This window comes from Felis catus, chromosome D1 (assembly GCF_018350175.1).
Source record: "Felis catus isolate Fca126 chromosome D1, F.catus_Fca126_mat1.0, whole genome shotgun sequence".
Classification (NCBI taxonomy): Eukaryota; Metazoa; Chordata; class Mammalia; order Carnivora; family Felidae; genus Felis; species Felis catus.
In genome coordinates, this window is record NC_058377.1 from 57,990,866 (window position 1) to 58,008,202 (window position 17,337).

The following is a 17,337-nucleotide window of genomic DNA, read 5'->3' on the forward strand; positions in this document are numbered from 1 at the left end:
AGCCAATAGGTGACAGGGTCTTTAAAATTCACAGAGAAAATGTGCAAAGTAGGTTGTCCTCTACATGTCCACCATCAGTTATGATACAGAAATAGAACATAAACATGTCAAGGAAGATGAGTACAAATACTTTGAGGAGCTATTATACTCTAGACGGTTTCATGCTGTACCTTTACCATTTATTGGATATTGTGGGACTGAGATAATCCCATTTTTGCATTATGCTGAGATGATCGATGACATTTTGAAAACTGAGAAGAGTTATGCTTCATTGTCCAGTTGTCCGGGACTGACTGTCTACAGTTTCATGGCGTTAAAAGACAGTAGTACATTGATATTATGAATCAATATGGATCACTACATTTTTTCTTTTTGAAATTTGGGGGAAAGGTCACATCCTCTACCAATAAAGCCAATAGAAAATCCCATAGAGATATGGTAGGTAATATAAACTGGTCAGATCACAAAAATGACATAAAGATATGAATTTTGCCTGAGGAATATACTACTGTGAAGATCGCTGATTCAGGTCCCCAACTCTCTGGATCAGTAGATTATAATGTGGTACATAGTTTATATAACAAAGGATTTATTTCTTTGAATAAATAAATCAATCTCTGATGACAATTTCATTCTCTTGAAGGTTTTATAATGAACTGAAGTGCCAGATGACTAGGTGATTACTTTGAAACTATGTATGATCTTTCAATAGATAAGCATACTAATGTTGCTGAGCTTGCAAATGTCCTTGAGGGAGACTTATCATTGGTTAAGAATGATGTTTCCATGTATTGCTGATTGGGCTTTGCACATAAGAGACAAGTAATAAATCTGGATCAACTTCATTCATCATGGTGGAATGTAAACAAATTTAAAAGTAGTTTATATCTACAAAAGATACTCCTATCATGGCATGGTGAAGAAGGTAGGAGTCCTGAACAAGAAGCTGTGTCAGCTCTGATATCCATACTACATCCAGCTGACACTGCCAGGATAAGCAGTTTGGGTCTGCCTACAGGATACACGAAGATATTGTTTTCCTATCTGACTCAACTCTTGCCTTTTTAACGATGAGAAATCTTTCACCTAAAGTTGGCAAACTCTCACATGAGTCTCTGGACAGCTTCCTTAACAGAATTAGAAAAGATTCAAAACACTTAGGAAGGAGAAGTGCAGACTGCAGAAATGTTTTGATCAGGCACTTAAAGAAACAAAATACTGTCTCTGCATCACAGTAACAACCCAATTACGGTTTTCTTCTGAACCTCTTACATTGTAAAAGCCTTCCCGATTTGAATTCTACAACTTGAAGCAGAGTTCTACACAAAAATTATAAATTGCTTGTTTCCACAGCTTCTCTAATAGATCAACCCATTGGCAATAGTATTGCTTGGCATTTTATTGTTGCTGTTTTTTAATGTTTATTTATTTTTGAGAGAGAGAGAGTGAGCAGGGGAGGAGCAGAGAGAGAGGGAGACAAAAGATCTGAAGCAGTCTCCATGCTGACAACAGAGAGCCCTATGCAGGACTTGGAGCTCACAAATCCATGAACCGTGAGATCATGACCTGACCCAAAGTCAGACGCTTAACTGACTGCGCCATCCAGGTGCCCCCTGCTCAGCATTTTAGATCCATTATCTAGAAGTGACCACCCAGAAGTCAGATACCCATTTCTTTTACCGTCCAAAAGCATAAGACTTCAAAAACTATCATAGAGATTTCATGGTTATTACTTTTTAAGTTTATTTATTTATTTTGAGAGGAGAGAGAGGGAGCATGCGCGAGCAAGTTGGGGCGGGGCAGAGAGAAGGGAGAGACAGAGAATCTCAAGCAGGCTCCACACTGTCAGTGTGGGGTCGGACGTGGAACTCTAACTCACAAAACCGTGAGATCATGACTTGAGCCAAAACCAAGGGTCAGACACTTAACTGACTGAGCCACCCAGGCACCCCATATTTCATGGTTATTATTAAACATTAATAATGCCTTGGAGTCCTAATCCTGAAATAATTCCTACTTTAGATATGCTCATAATATTGAACAATGGGATGGGAGAAATCTTTCCCATTTGATGAAACAACTACAAGGAGGGTCATGAGTCATGTTAATATGATTGTCTATAAAGCACTGCAAATGTTAAGGGACAAAATGGGTTTGCAGGGATTTTTGTGGTTATGTTACCATGTTGTACGCTTCTAAACAATTTACAAACGGAAGACTTGGTGATGTTTCTGAGAAGAAAGGAGAACCTGATTTCACTTCCGGCTCAGAGCAAATGAAAGTAGAGAACGATTTGAAATGGTCACTGAGGAAGCAACTACAGATTGAACAACAAAACAGAACTCTGATGTTGCCACAACAGAAGCCCACTGGTTTCTTCTTGATCTGTGCTTTGAAATTCCTGTTTAGCTCTGAATTAATGAGAAAGTTTATAGGAAAACTGCTACACACAAACTTTGCAGAAAAGAAAGCTGTCAAAACAAACAAACAAAAAAACCCCTCCATTCTGGTACAAAACTATGTCTACGTGTCCTTAACTTTTCATTCGTTCTAGGAAGGAGCTTTAACACTGGATATTCACACTGAAGCCACTTTTTCAAGTTTGCTTTACCATCTTAGGTTGGTATGGAAGTCTCATTTCCTGCAAATAATGCAATATTTAGAGACGGCATCTTATCAGAAAAGAATAGACAGTCACCTTCCTCAATTCATTTGCAGTAATTTTATAACAACAACATTTGTTATTCACACTTGGTGTCTTTTTCTCTCTTAAAGTGTGCTTTATAGTGCCAGTCACTAAAAAGCATCCTGCTGGTGAGGTATAACTTAAATGATGTTCAAAGTGTTTTGTGGTGTAGTTTGGGAAACATTTGATAGTGTTTGGAATCTTGCTCATTATAGCACATCCTAATGCAACAAAGAGCTACTTCGAAAAAAAAATTTTTGACCCCTAATTTTTTAACAAAGAGCTTTTTAGCAATCAGCACTGTATTTTTTCATCTTGAATCAATCTGCATTTCATTTTATAAATCTAACAATAAACTTTACAGGCTTTATGATGACTGTTGACATTTATAAGCAGTCACTATGAATACTGTAATGGTGATTTTATGTGTCAGTTTATCAAACATAAATCTGGTTTAATTTTATATGTAACAAAATATATAACAAAACCTATGCTTTTGGGGATAATGGGAAAAGATTTATCTCTTCCTATGAAAAGACTTCTTGGTATTTAAATTTTTTTTTTAACGTTTATTTATTTTTGAGACAGAGAGAGACAGAGCATGAATAGGGGAGGGTCAGAGAGAGGGAGACACAGAATCTGAAACAGGCTCCAGGCTCTGGACTGTCAGCACAGAGCCCGACGCGGGGCTCGAACTCACGGACCGCGAGATCATGACCTGAGCCAAAGTCGGCCGCTTAACTGACTGAGCCACCCAGGCGCCCCAAGACTTCTTGGTATTTAGAGTAGAAAGAGTATAAAACAATAAATATCCAGTACTGAGAAATTTGATGAGGCATTAAGAATTCCTGTGGATATCTATAAATTATGTGTATCAATTGAACATTGTGGAAGGTATACAAATCAGCAAGCTATGTATAATTTAGCCCTGTTTTATAAGATCTTAACTCAGACTATAAAGATTCACTGACATCTCATGAGAAGTTTTGGAAAACATTTTTTTTAACCCATTTAGAATTCATTCAAAGTGCATCAAGCAGCGCTTTAAAGGGTGTTAACATGGTCCAATTTGCATTTTGTTTGTTTTGGTTTTTTCCTTTTTTTTTTTGTATCAGCATTATTGAAATATAATTAACATACCATACAATTCACTCATTTAAAGGGAAAGTCAACCGTTTTTTAGTATATTCAGAGTTGTGTAACCATCACCACAACCAATTTTAGAACATTTTCATCATCCCAAAACAACCACCCTCTCCTTACCCTTTACCTGTCATGCCCCAATGCCCTCCATCCCTCCTAGCTCTATTTTCTGCCTCTATAGAGTCGTCTATTCTGACATTTCATACAAGTGGAAGCATACAATATGTGGTCTTTTGTGACAGGTCTGACTTAGCAAAATGTTTTCAAGGTTCATCCTTGTTGTAGCATGTATCAGTACTTCATTCCTTTTTATTGCTGACTAAACATGCATCGTTTAACTCTTAACAGTGTTTTTCTAATTCAACATTTAAAATACAGGGTTTGCTGGGGGACCTGAGTGGCTCAGTTGGTTAAGCAACCAGCTCTTGGTTTCTGCTCAGGTCATGATCTCACAGTTGGTGGAACTGCACTCTGAGTTGGACTCCACACTGACAGCATGGACCCTGTTTGGGATTCTTTCTCTCCCACTGTCTCTGTCCCTCCCCAACACTCTCTCTCAAAATAAATAAATAAACTTAAAAAAGACAACAACAAAAAAATCTTTAATGAATCTTCACTGGCAAGTAACAAACCCTATATATTTTTTAAGTTTATTTATTTATTTTGAGAGAGTGTGTTGGGGAGGAGCAGAGACAGTGCACACATGCGTGCATGTGCGCACACACACAAGCAGGGGAGGGGCAGAGAGAGAAAGAGAGAGAGAGAAAGGGAGACAGAGAATCCCCAGCAGGCTCCATGCTCAGCACAGGTACTGAGGCAGGCAGGAGCATGACCTGAGCTGAAGTCTGACACTCAACCGACTGAGCCGTCCAGGTACCCCTTGATTTTTCTAAAATATGCAATCAGGGACACCTGGCTGGCTCAGTTGGTGGAACATTTGACTCTTGATCTTGGGGTTGTGAGTTCAAGCACCAAGTTGGGTGTAGAGATTACATAAAAATAAAATCTTTGTAAAAATGCAATCAGGGGAGGGGCGCCTGGGTGGCTCAGTTGGATAAGTGTCTGACTTCGGCTCAGGTCATGATCTTGCGGTTCGTGAATTGGAGCCCTGCGTCAGCTCTGCTGACAGCTCAGAGCCTGGAGCCTGCTTTGAATTCTGTGTCTCCCTCTCTCTCTGCCCCTCCCCTCCCTGCTCACGCTCTGTCTCTCTCTGTCTCAAAAATGAATAAAACATTTAAAAAAATGTTTTAAAAAAATGTAATCAGGGGAGCCTAGGTGGCTCAGTCAGTTAAGTGTCTAGCTCTTGGTTTTGGCTCAGGTCATGATCTTATGGTTTCGTGAGTTCAATCCCCACATCAGGCTCCATCCTGACAGGGCAGAGTCTGCTTGAGATTTTCTGTCTCCCTCTCTCTCTCTGCCCCTCCCCCACTTGTGTTGCCTCTCTCTCAAAAATAAATAAACTTAAAAAAATTAAAAATAAACATTTTTAAAAATGCAATCAATAAAATACCTAGGAATAAATCTAACCAAAGGGGTGAAAAATCTATACACTGAAAACTATAGAAAGCTTATGAATGAAACTGAAAAAGACACAAAACAATGGAAAAATATCCCATGCTCCTGGAGAGGAAGAACAAATATTATTAAAATGTCAATACTACCCAAAGCAATCTACGTATTCAATGCCATACCTGTCAAAATAACACCAGCATTCTTCAGAGAGCTAGAACAAACAATCCTAAAATTTGTATGGAACCACAAAAGACCCCAAATAGCCAAAACAATCTTGAAAAAGAAAACCAAAGCAGGAGGCATCACAATCCCGGACTTCAAGCTGTATTACAAAGCTGTAATCATCAAGACAGTATGGTACTGGCACAAAAACAGACACTCAGATCAATGCAACAGAATAGAGAACCCAGAAATGAACCCACAAACGTATGGCCAACTAATCTTTGATAAAGCAGGAAAGAATATTCAATAGAATAAAAACAGTCTCTTCAGCAAGTGGTGCTAGGAAAACTGGACAGCGACATGCAGAAAAATGAATCTGGATCATTTTCTCACACCATACACAAAAATAAACTCAAAATGGATGAAAGACCTAAATGTAAGACAGGAAGCCATCAAACTCCTACAGAAGAAAGCAGGCAAAAAAACCTCTTTGACTTCGGCCGCAGCAACTTTTTATTCAACACGTCTCTGAAGGCAAGAGAAACAAAAGCAAAAATGAACTATTGGGACCTCGTCAAAATAAAAAGCTTCTGCACGGCAAAGGAAACAATCAGCAAAACTAAAAGGCAACCAACGGAATGGGAGAAAATATTTGCAAATGACATACCAGATAAAGGGTTAGTATCCAAAATCTATACAGAACTTATCAAACTCAACACCCAAAAACCAAATAATCCAGTGAAAAAATGGGCAAAAAACATGAATAGACACTTCTCCAAAGAAGACATCCAGGGGCGCCTGGGTGGCGCAGTCGGTTAAGTGTCCGACTTCGGCCAGGTCACGATCTCGCGGTCCGTGAGTTCGAGCCCCGCGTCAGGCTCTGGGCTGATGGCTCGGAGCCTGGAGCCTGTTTCTGATTCTGTGTCTCCCTCTCTCTCTGCCCCTCCCCCGTTCATGCTCTGTCTCTCTCTGTCCCAAAAATAAATAAACGTTGAAAAAAAAATTAAAAAACAAAAAACAAAGAAGACATCCAGATGGCCAACCGACACATGAAAAATGCTCAACATCACTCATCAGGGAAATACAAATCAAAACCACAATGAGATACCACCTCACACCTGTCAGAATGAATAACATTAACAACTCAGGCAACAACAGATGTTGGCGAGGATGCGGAGAAAGAGGATCTCTTTTGCACTGCTGGTGGGAATGCAAACTGGTGCAGCCACTCTGGAAAACAGTATGGAGGTTCTTCAAAAAATTAAAAATAGAACTACCCTACAACCCAGCAACTGCACTACTAGTTATCTATCTAAGGGATACAGGTATGCCATTTTGAAGGGGCACATGCACCCCAATGTTTATAGCAGCACTATCAACAACAGCCAAAGTATGGAAAGAGCCCAAATGTCCATTGATGGATGAATAGGTAAAGAAGATGTGGTATATATATACAATGGAGTATTACTCGGCAATCAAAAAGAATGAAATCTTGCCATTTGCAACTATGTGGATGGAACTAGAGGGTACTATGCTAAGCAAAATTAATCAGAGAAGACAAATATATGACTTCACTCGTATGAGGACTTTAAGAGACAAAACAGATGAACATAAGGGAAGAGAAGCAAAAAGAATATAAAAACAGGGAGGGGGACAAAACATAAGAGACTCTTAAATATAGAGAACAGAGGGTTGCTGGAGGGGTTGTGGGAGAGGGGTGAGCTAAATGAGTAAGGAGCATTAAGGAATCTACTGAAATCATTGTTGCACTATATGCTAACTTGGATGTAAATTTAAAAATAAAATAACTAAGTTTTAAAAAAATGCAACCAGATAATTTTGTGTTTATTTGGGGGTGGGGGGGGTTAACATAGCCAACCTACCCAATATTTTAAAATTACCAGAGACATTTGAAATGTTTAATATTTTCTCATGTTGGCTTAATTATTTGATGTTTTCAATTCTCTTTGGCATTCTTGTGTATTTTCCATTTTCAGTGTTTCAAACAGTTTGTATTTAAAATGTTAAAGTTTCAAAACTGTAAATACAGTGGATTGTTTTCTGGTATGATATCAACATTATAAACCTTGTCAATTTGATTACTGGCACATACATTTACAAATAAACTGCAATATGTATGTATTTAATGAAATAGATGTGAAACAAATTTTTTAAATGCACTTACCTGTATGCATACATTCTCTAATCTGTCTACAGGACATCTTATGACTTGGACAAGCTGCTTGCTAAAAGTCCACAGATATAGTGTCAGTAGCATTTCTCTCATCTGCTTGGCTCCATCCGAAATAAAAGAGAATTGGCGGCGGGGGGGGGGTCATTGTTTATTTTTGTTTTCAAACTCTTGTGTTAAGAGAATTTAACAGGATTTCTTCTTAAGAAATTCATGCTGGGTCCTGGTAATCTCTACTTCTTTTTTTAAAGGTTCACACATCATCTTTTTACCAGCCCTTGAATTTTGCAAGGGATAAACAAACATCTCACGGGTATATAGTCTTTGGTCAATTCTTCCCTGTTTTGGCAATCAGGGTGGTGCTTTCATTTTGAGGCCATTAGTTCCATCTTGTTCTTTCTGCCTTCTCAAGTTCAGCAGTTTCACCACCAGTCACAGAGCAATCTGGGAATCATTTCATCACAGCAAGACACAGAAGCTTGTGGAAAAGCCAGAGCAGCTAGTGGATGGGAGATTCCACAGTGCCAGAAATAATTCTCCAGCTTGACTTCTCAGTTTCCACTTTTCTTCTGCTTCTGCCAAGACCACGTGTTCAGTGTTTTTCTTTCCTGCTATAATTATCCAGTCCCATGCCAGTTATTTTCAGCTGACATTTCTTGTGGACAATTCAGAAAACAAACACATTGGAGGCTGAAAAACCAGGATTTAAATCGCAGCTCACCACTTCCCAGCTGTGTGACATTACGCAGGTGATTTCACTTCTTTGGGACTCTGTTTCCTCTTAAAACTGAGGTTAATATCAGCCTCACAAGATTATATTAAGTATTCACACTGAATGTGAACACAGTAATTGCAGTCACCAAATGTTCATCTCCCCTGATCCTCCCATTTACACTTTTTCAGACATTTTCAACAGCAGCCCAAACAGCATGCACACAGCCTACTATGCAGGCCCGTGATGTTGTGACACTAAAAACACAGGAAAGAGCTTCCTGCTCTCTAGAAGTTTACAATCTAGTCAGAGAGACGTCTTCCTCTACTTCGATTAATCCATTCAATGGTGCTGGGAGGCCAACAAGGACAAAAACGTAGGAAGAAAGGGCGAAGCCAAGGGTGAACAAGAGTCCTACTCCCCAAACGTTATATTTGTCCCAGCCACAGGACACAATTACTGGTTTTTTGCGTGTCTGTCACCCCAACAGGACTGCCAGCCGACTGAAGGGGACCCAGGTTCAGCTCGTCTAAGTTACTTTCTCATCGCCAGGTTGGGTGCACAGCAGGCCCGGGCCCTGTTCCGCCTTCTCACTCGAGGGGCGCCGGCCCGCGCACCCAGGTGTAAATGGGCGCGGGAGCGTCACGCTGGGTGCCTCCGTCCCACCCAGATCGGAAGTCCCCTGCATCCCCTGGGCAAGGCCACAGTGCCGCGGGCGTACGCCGGAAGCCCAGCGGCGCCTCGCGGCTGTAGGCCGTTAGCCGCCACCTGCCGCTCCACCTCGGATTGGCACCTTCCTCCGGCAACGCGGAGGCTTTAACCAATCTCCAGCGGCCGCGAGGCCCCGCCCCGCGGAGGACTCAGGAGGCTGGAGTTCTGTTTGCGGAGTGAGGGGTTGCAGAGCCGGTGAAGGGGGGAGTACGCTTTCATCCGAGTTTCTGGAGCGTATTAGAAAGAGCCCTAGCGGGATACAGGGGGAGCAGAGGCGTGTGTGACCCTGGGCTGCTTCTGCTTCTTTCCGGGCGTCCGCCTTGCCATTCTCACCAAGAGGTTGGCGGCACGGGGATGTGTGAGCAGACGCGATGGACGCGGGGATCCGCCCGCACGGAAATGGGAATGGAGGAAGGCGCGCACAGAACTTTTCGCTGCACAGCCCTTGCCGAAAGGCGGGAACTGGAGGCCCCGCCTCGCAGGCCCCGCCCAGCCCCGCAGGCCCCGCCCCCGAGACCTAAAGCGCGGCAGCCTCCAGCGACCCCATTGTAAACTCGCCGGACACGTTTTCGGTTTGAGTACTGTCCGTGCTCTCTCCACGCGCCCTCTGCCCGCCGACAGACAACAGAGTTGCCAGCACGCTCTTGTTCTCCCTTCGGCCGGGTGAGCCCGGGCCCCGCCCGCCCTAGCCTTGAGCCCGCTAAACCTGCGGCACTCCCGCCACCCCGGCAGCGAGGACCCGCGCCCTTCCTTCTAATTTCTCTCTTCTTCTCTGTCCTCTTTTTCCTTTTCTTTCACTCTTTTTCTCTCCCCTTTTGTTTACCTCTCACCTTCAATTGGCTCAATAATTTAAGCCTCCACCCTTCTACTCTCTCCCCTCGCCCAGGATGCCCAGCCCTGCTTTTGGGTGGGGGCCTTCGGCGCGACTGCGACGACCAGAATGATTTTCCATCCCCCAGGCTGAGACGGAGTTTTGAGCAGGGCCCGTTCCCAGCCCCTCTAACCTCACAGCTCGCGGCTGGGTGCTAGTCGATTCTGGGCGAGTCTCTGACCTATCATGACCGCCTAACAACACTCCCACTCACCAGAATCTGCTGCCTTGGGAGGCTGCTTCTTCAGAGTACAGAGTGCCTCTAAAGCAGAAATCTGGAAGAGAGTCAATGTGTCTACTAAGAGAGCAGACAGGGGAGGGGGGATTCCTGGGTTCATTTTCCCCCTCCAGTGTGTGTACTTAATTAGTCCCCAGCTACCCTGGGTGAAATAGACCCTATTCCTTACTCCTCCCCACCTCCACCCTGAAGGACTGGGCTTGTGTGCCTTGGGCAGGTGGCCCTTTTCTAGCTGGAGTGTGATCCTTAAAGGCATATTTCCTTTCTAAACTCCTGTTTCCCCTCATCCACAGGACACATAGTATGACTATTAGGTGTTTCGTCTCCCAGCCATTTTCTATGGAAAACCAAGGGGATCGGGCCATGATAGCCACTGGCAGCTTTGAAGAATGGGATGCCTTTAGAGAAGCTTGATCTTGGAGGCCTCAGCGTGAGACCTTACAAAGCCGGGTAAGAATCCACTCTAAGGGAAGGGTCTTCTGTTGCCTACTAGTGCTTTGGCCTGGGGGGGGGGGGGGGAGTCAGTGGGACATTAGCAAAAATAACTACCACCACGCCAGTGAAGTTGCTCTTCAGAATTCACAAAACACTTTCCTTTATCCCTGGTCTCATTCTATCCTTTAAGCTGATCTTGACTAGGCAGGGATGGTGGTCCCCATATTTACAAAGGAAGAAATTGAAGCCTAGATGGGACAGTGATTAGTCCTTGGTCATCCTGGGGGTCAGCAGCAGAGCTAGGACAAATTCCTGAGGCCTGAGTTTTATTTTCTCTTCTTAGTAGGGTCTTTAGCACAAGTGGCCATAGCCCCCATACTCAACCTCTAAAAGACCTGACAAACCCAAAGCAACATTCAGAATGGCAACTGAGCCTCTGTGCATTTGTCTTTGAGATGGACAGAGGCTGGGCCTTATTCTCTGGCCTTCACAACACTGTGACCCAGCTCAAGATCAGGACACAATAGACTCACTTTTCAGGTCTCTGATGCCCAGAGAAGGGACATTCTTTGCCTGAACCTTCTCAGAACTGTCAAATTGGCATGAGAGTGGGGCGCCTGGGTGGCTCAGTCATTTAAGCGTCCGACTTCGGCTCAGGTCTTGACCTCATGGTTTTGTGGGCTTGAGCTGTGCTGACAGCTCAGAGCCTGGAGCCTGCTTCGGATTCTGTGTTTCCCTCTCACTGTCCCTCCCCCACTCATGCTCTGTCTCTCAAAAATAAATAATAATAAAAAAAAGCTAAAAATTTAAGTTTTTTTTTTTTTTAATTGGCATGAGAGAACTTGGGTGTTTTCTTGTTAAAAGCCCTGCCTGTGCCAGGGGCTGAGAAAACAGCAGGAGAGAAATGTTCTGGACACCAGTGCAGAGCAAATCTAATAAGCTTTGGAGGCTGTAGCTGTGGCTCTTACCAAGTTCCCTCATCTGTAACATGGAAATAAGGCAGCCACCTCACAGGGCAGCTCTGAAGAGTAAATGAGCTAACAGAGTGCCCCGGGCGGTGGGATGGGGAATGTATCCAACAAGTTCTGGGGGATAGATATGTCAGAACAGGGAAGCTGGGGAGTCTGGAGCTCCTTCATCAGCCCGCTCCGCCATGTGAGTACCAATCTTCACTGAGCCTCATGTGGGCCAGACTCCAGGGAAACTCCAATAAGACCAGGACCTGGCCTATAGTAGATCCGGATGCAACTGACTGGTGAGTAGCCTCTGGATTTCCCTGTTGGCCCCAGACGCCTGGAGTAGAGAAGCTCAGGAGGAAGAAGCTGTGAGCTGTTTGTTTCCATGGGTCTTTGTGTTCACAACTGACTCCAACCACATCCTCCCTCTGCTGGCCAGCATTTTCCTTATGGCCCCAGCAACATGGGAGACCAATCAGGCTAGGCTCAGAGCAGCTGCTCCTGGTGAAGTGAAGTGAGAGAAGTGAGCTCAGGGGAGAGAGAAGCAGGTCACCTCCCCCACTGGGGTGCTGGGCTCACTTCCTCCCCGGGGAAGGGCAGCAGAGGCCGCAGAGAAGGGTGTTGTTCAACTCTGAGAACAAAATGGAGCTTTTGGTTTCCTGTGTCTTTGTAGCTCTGATCTGCACCTCCCTATCCCTGCCCCTCCTGTGGTGAAGATGTGGATCCCCTTTGTTGAAGGAGAGGAAACTGGCTAGAGAGGGAGACTGTTTTTCCTGGGTCACACAATAGGCCAGGGGGGGGAGAGTCCAGTGTCTGTGTACCTACTTTCAGCCCTAAGAGTTGTCCAGGATCCCTCAAGGCCCAGCTAAATATTACCTCTCTCCTGATGGAGTTAGTTGTTCCCTCTGCATTTTGAGAGTATGTCCTGCAAGCCCCAAATGTAGCTTGAATCACCTGGCCATCCCCTGTGCCAGACAGTAAGCCCCATCTAGGGTTGATATTGTCTCCTGCATCTCAGTGAGCCAGTGCCCAGCAAAGCAGTCTTGTTGAAAGAATGACTCTAGAGAGCCCAAGTTGTGTGGGGCTGGGGAGGAGAATTAGACTGGGCTGAGAAGGGACTGAACTGGTCTTCTCCATTCCTTTTCTTCTAGACTTAGATAATTTGAGACCCATAGGAACCTCTCCTACTTAAGAAATCCAGGGCATAAGCCTATGAGCCTGTGCCTTTCAGATCTTGGTCTGACTGAAACCTTTTCCCTACTTCTGCCTGTCCTTCAGACAGATCTGCAGAAGTAGGCATGCCGGTATCATCAGTGAAATCTCTGCACCCAGCAGACAAAAGGATGAGTCAGTGCCAGTTTGTCAGCACTAAGATAGCCCTGATCCAGACTCCTCCTATAGTAAAAGGGAGGGGGCTCTTCACAAAATGTGTTCTCCTCAGGCAGGAATTGCTTCTCTAGCCCCTACTTGAGTACCTCCAGAGCTCACTCCTGTTTTCCTTCATGAGGTTGCTCTGGTTCTTGCTTAGGGAAGTGGTGCTGTCAGGGAAGGTGGGGGTGGGGTGGTAAGCAGGGAGGGACTGTGCATGCTGCTGCTAATGGGGCTTCTCTCTCCTTGGCTTAGATTCCGGCAGAGTTCCTCTATCTCGCCTTGTTGCTGACCGAAGGTGCCCCCTTCTCCATCTTTCTCCATCTCCTGGGAGAGAGGAGGAAATCAGCATTATGGTTGGGTTCAAGGCTACAGATGTACCCCCTACTGCCACTGTGAAGTTCCTGGGGGCTGGCACAGCTGCCTGCATTGCAGATCTCATCACCTTTCCTCTGGACACTGCTAAAGTCCGGCTGCAGGTGAGGGCAGAAAGCCTGCGGTTCCCAATGTTGTCTACTCTGCCCCAAGATATAGACTCCTTAAGGGCCAGTGGAGTGTTTGGGACTGTGTAAACTTTGGAGCGTAGGGATGGCAGGAGATGGGGAGGGCAACCTGCCAACCCCTATAACCACCCATCTTGGCCTTGCAGATCCAAGGAGAAAGGCAGGGACCAGCGCGGGCCGTAGCCAGCGCCCAGTACCGTGGCGTGCTGGGCACCATCCTGACCATGGTGCGCACCGAGGGCCCCCGTAGCCTCTACAATGGGCTGGTCGCTGGCCTGCAGCGCCAGATGAGCTTTGCTTCTGTCCGCATCGGCCTCTACGACTCTGTCAAGCAGTTCTACACCAAGGGTTCTGAGCGTGAGTGTGGAGCTGGGCCATGGGCCCCTTGACCTTTTCTCCTTGGTGATGACCAATCCAATCAAATCATCCTTGATTGATGATTTGCTACATAGCTTCTTTAGGCTCTAAGATCCCTAGGAGGATCAGAGGAACTGAGAACTGGAAGGCACCTTGATTCTCCTAATGATTCTTGAGCACCTGGGCTGTGCCAGGTTCTGTGCAGGGCATCATCCCATGACAGTCCCCACCACTACTCTGAGAGTAGGTGGTATCATCCCCATGTTAGAGATGAAGAGACTGAGCCTTGCTGGGTGGAAAGTACTTGGCCAAGAGCACACAATGAGGAGCCAGAAAACACACCCAGGACTTTCGCTTCCAAAGCTAGCACTCTTCCATTTTACCTCCTCGCATGCTATTCCCACCTCCTTTTTACATATGTGAAAACTGAGAACCCAGATCAAAAGGTTAACTTTTCCTGAGATAACATGGCAAGGAGAAATAGATCTGGCATGCGAACCCAAGTCTTATGAATCTAAGGCCTTGGAACGCCACTTCTCTCTGAGCCTTGGGTTTTCACTTGTCAGGTGGAAATGATTGTGACTTACCCTGTTGAGCTAGGTCTCATTTTGTCCCACTCCTTGCTATGTCCCATTGCGTAGCAAGTAGTAGACATTCAAGGTGTTATTTTCTTTGATGCAAGGAGTTTTTAGAGCAAGAGCTTGTCTGAATCCTATTCCCAGAAGGCAAGAGATTACAGTGATGAGGTGATTTTTAGTGAAGAGAGGTGGAAAATTAGTACAATCCCAACTGGGCACTGACCCCCCCATGTTTCTTCCACAGATGCCGGCATCGGGAGCCGCCTCCTGGCAGGCAGCACCACAGGGGCCTTGGCTGTGGCTGTGGCCCAGCCCACAGATGTAGTAAAGGTCCGATTTCAAGCTCAGGCCCGGGCTGGAAGTGGCCGGAGATACCAAAGCACTGTCGATGCCTACAAGACCATTGCCCGAGAGGAAGGGTTCCGGGGACTCTGGAAAGGTGTGTACCAGGTGTTTCTTCTTCCCTATCTTCCTCCTCCTCTAGTCTCTGGTCTCACATCAGTATTTTTTCCTCCTGTAGGGACCTCTCCCAATGTTGCTCGTAATGCCATTGTCAACTGTGCTGAGCTGGTGACCTACGATCTCATCAAGGACGCCCTCCTGAAAGCCAACCTCATGACAGGTGAGTTAGTATAAATGGTTCTGGGTCTTGCCCTTCCCCCAACCTAGGATCAGATGTGAGGGTCTGGTTGCCTGAGTCTCACATCTTTTCATCCTCCTTCCCCTATGCTTGTGGAGTGAGTTTAGATTTACCATAGTGAAGCCAGCTGGGATGAAACTCCCACTGCACACTGAGGTACTGAGGCTAGACTCTAGGCTAAATGACTTTTAGGTCATCAGGACAGATCCCCGCTGGCATCTCTTTCTCTAAAACCAGAAAACCCCTGAGTTAGTTTGATAATCTCTTCCCTTCTGGAATGATGAGGTAAGGAGTCCTGACTGCCTCTCCTGCTCCTCCTTGGCAGATGACCTCCCTTGCCACTTCACTTCCGCCTTTGGGGCAGGCTTCTGCACCACTGTCATCGCCTCCCCTGTCGATGTGGTCAAGACGAGATACATGAACTCTGCCCCGGGCCAGTACAGCAGCGCTGGCCACTGTGCCCTTACCATGCTCCACAAGGAGGGTCCCCGAGCCTTCTACAAAGGGTGAGCCTCTGATCCACCCCACCCAATCCCGAGCCTCCTAGCTATCCATACCTACACACAGGTGGGAGAGAACCACCTGGAACTGACTAGCAACCAGGTGTCAAACTATTCTGATCCTGGTGTTAGTATTTCACTGGCATTCCCTCATGCTCTTAACTAGTTCCTCCCAGAGTTGTCATTCCTACCTTATGGGTATTAAAATGGAGACTCACAGAAAATTCTTGCTCAGAGCCGCATGGCTGTGGGGCTCTGTTCACCCTGGGCCCTCACAACCTCCTTTGGGACAGAGCAACTAGGTTGGATTGGATACCATGGCCCCCTGGGGTGAGTGGGAGGTGAAGTGCCCTCAGGAGTCACCAAGGTGCCCCCTGTGACCTGTGTTTTCTGCCTTCTAGGTTCATGCCCTCCTTTCTCCGTTTGGGTTCCTGGAACGTGGTGATGTTTGTCACCTATGAGCAGCTCAAACGGGCTCTCATGGCAGCCTGCACTTCCCGGGAGGCTCCCTTTTGAGTGTCTCCTGCTGCTGACCCAACCACCTCCGGCTTTGGCTTTGGCTTTGGCTTTGGCTTTGGCTCTGGCTCTGGCTCTGGCTCTGGCTCTGGCTCTGGCTCCGGCTCCAGCTCCAGCCAAGTCCTGCTTCCCTTCCCTCTCTCCTCACCCCTTCCTTCCACTCCCTTTCCCACCACCTCCCTCTCTTGTCCCCACATTCTTACCCCTTCTCCCCTACCCCATCTCCCCGTTGCCTCCCAGTCCTAGTAGAGTTGACCCCAGTTGACACTGGGAGGCCTGGAACTAGCCAGGTTCCCAAGCCTTCAATCCCTTGAGAAGCTAAGCCCAACTCTTTGTTCTGCCCCTAGTCCCAGCCAGCATGTCCCCCATAAAACAGGTTCAACCTTGTGTCTCCTCCTTCTCTCATAGCTGTTACCAGAGGTCTTGGTTCAGTGGGCCCTTCTGGCACCTGGTAGACAGCGGAGCAGCCACCTGACTTAGAAAGGGAGGTCTGCCCCACCTTCCGCTTCCAGCATCCATTCTGCGGCCCGTGGAGGTCATCTAGTTCATTTGTCTTTCCAGACCAGGCCTGGGGCTTAGGTGGTAAGTGAGGGAGCAGCTGGGAGTCACAGCTTCGCTCTCACTACACTTGAGCTTCCACTCACCCAGTGCCTGGTGCTCCAGCTGGCCCCAGGCCTACTGATCTGCAAAATTAGTGTACTACTGTCTGCCCGACATCTCCTTGTTCGGGGGAAGATTTAGAGGAACTTGGGAATCTTAGATGCTGTGAACTTCTTTTATTCCATTCTACAAATGGGAAACTTCCTCTCCAAAATCCCAGACCTCATGAGGACAAGTCTGGCTGCTTCTCATCCTCCACAGTCACACCCTTAGGTGGCATTCTTACTGCACGGGGTGGGACAGGGTGCAAGGAAAATATGAGGCCTCAGTGTGAGGATACTTTCATTTGGAGACTCACCCTCTCCCTAGGCTGGAGATCCCAAGGAGGCAGTGCCAAACCAGGGCTTATGCTGCACAGGGTGTCAGCCTCCCTGTCCCTGTTCCTACCAGCTGTCCACAGAGGCAGGAAAGCAGATTCTACATCTGTTTCAAGGGGTAGGGGACTCTGAAGTCCCAGAATCCTGAGGCATCTCATGCAGAAGCAGGCCCTTAGAATTAAGCCACCCAGGCTCATTTTATAGCTGTTGGAAGAAACTGAAGTCTGGGACTAGGACTCAGACTCCTTTCTCCCCCACTGTGCCTCTTCACCAGGGACCAG

The 17,337-nt window shown here is 46.2% G+C and overlaps 1 protein-coding gene, 1 long non-coding RNA gene and 1 pseudogene across 2 annotated transcripts; 2 read left to right on the forward strand and 1 right to left on the reverse strand.

Annotated features, from left to right (window-relative positions):
- The first annotated feature begins 64 nt into the window (after positions 1-64).
- LOC101081407 lies at positions 65-1,238 on the forward strand (annotated as a pseudogene).
- An 8,384-nt stretch (positions 1,239-9,622) lies between these two features.
- On the forward strand, positions 9,623-16,466 carry UCP2 (uncoupling protein 2). The gene is made up of 8 exons (XM_003992735.5): positions 9,623-9,780; positions 10,520-10,676; positions 13,241-13,464; positions 13,635-13,845; positions 14,668-14,862; positions 14,944-15,045; positions 15,389-15,569; positions 15,965-16,466. The coding sequence occupies exons 3-8, from the start codon at positions 13,339-13,341 to the stop codon at positions 16,077-16,079; spliced, it is 930 nt and encodes a 309-aa protein (XP_003992784.1). The 5' UTR covers positions 9,623-9,780; positions 10,520-10,676; positions 13,241-13,338; the 3' UTR covers positions 16,080-16,466.
- LOC111556608 lies at positions 11,721-13,242 on the reverse strand. The gene is made up of 2 exons (XR_002736225.2): positions 13,093-13,242; positions 11,721-12,118 (listed from the first exon to the last, which is right to left on the reverse strand). It is a non-coding gene; the product is annotated as an uncharacterized LOC111556608 (long non-coding RNA).
- Positions 16,467-17,337: the final 871 nt, after the last annotated feature.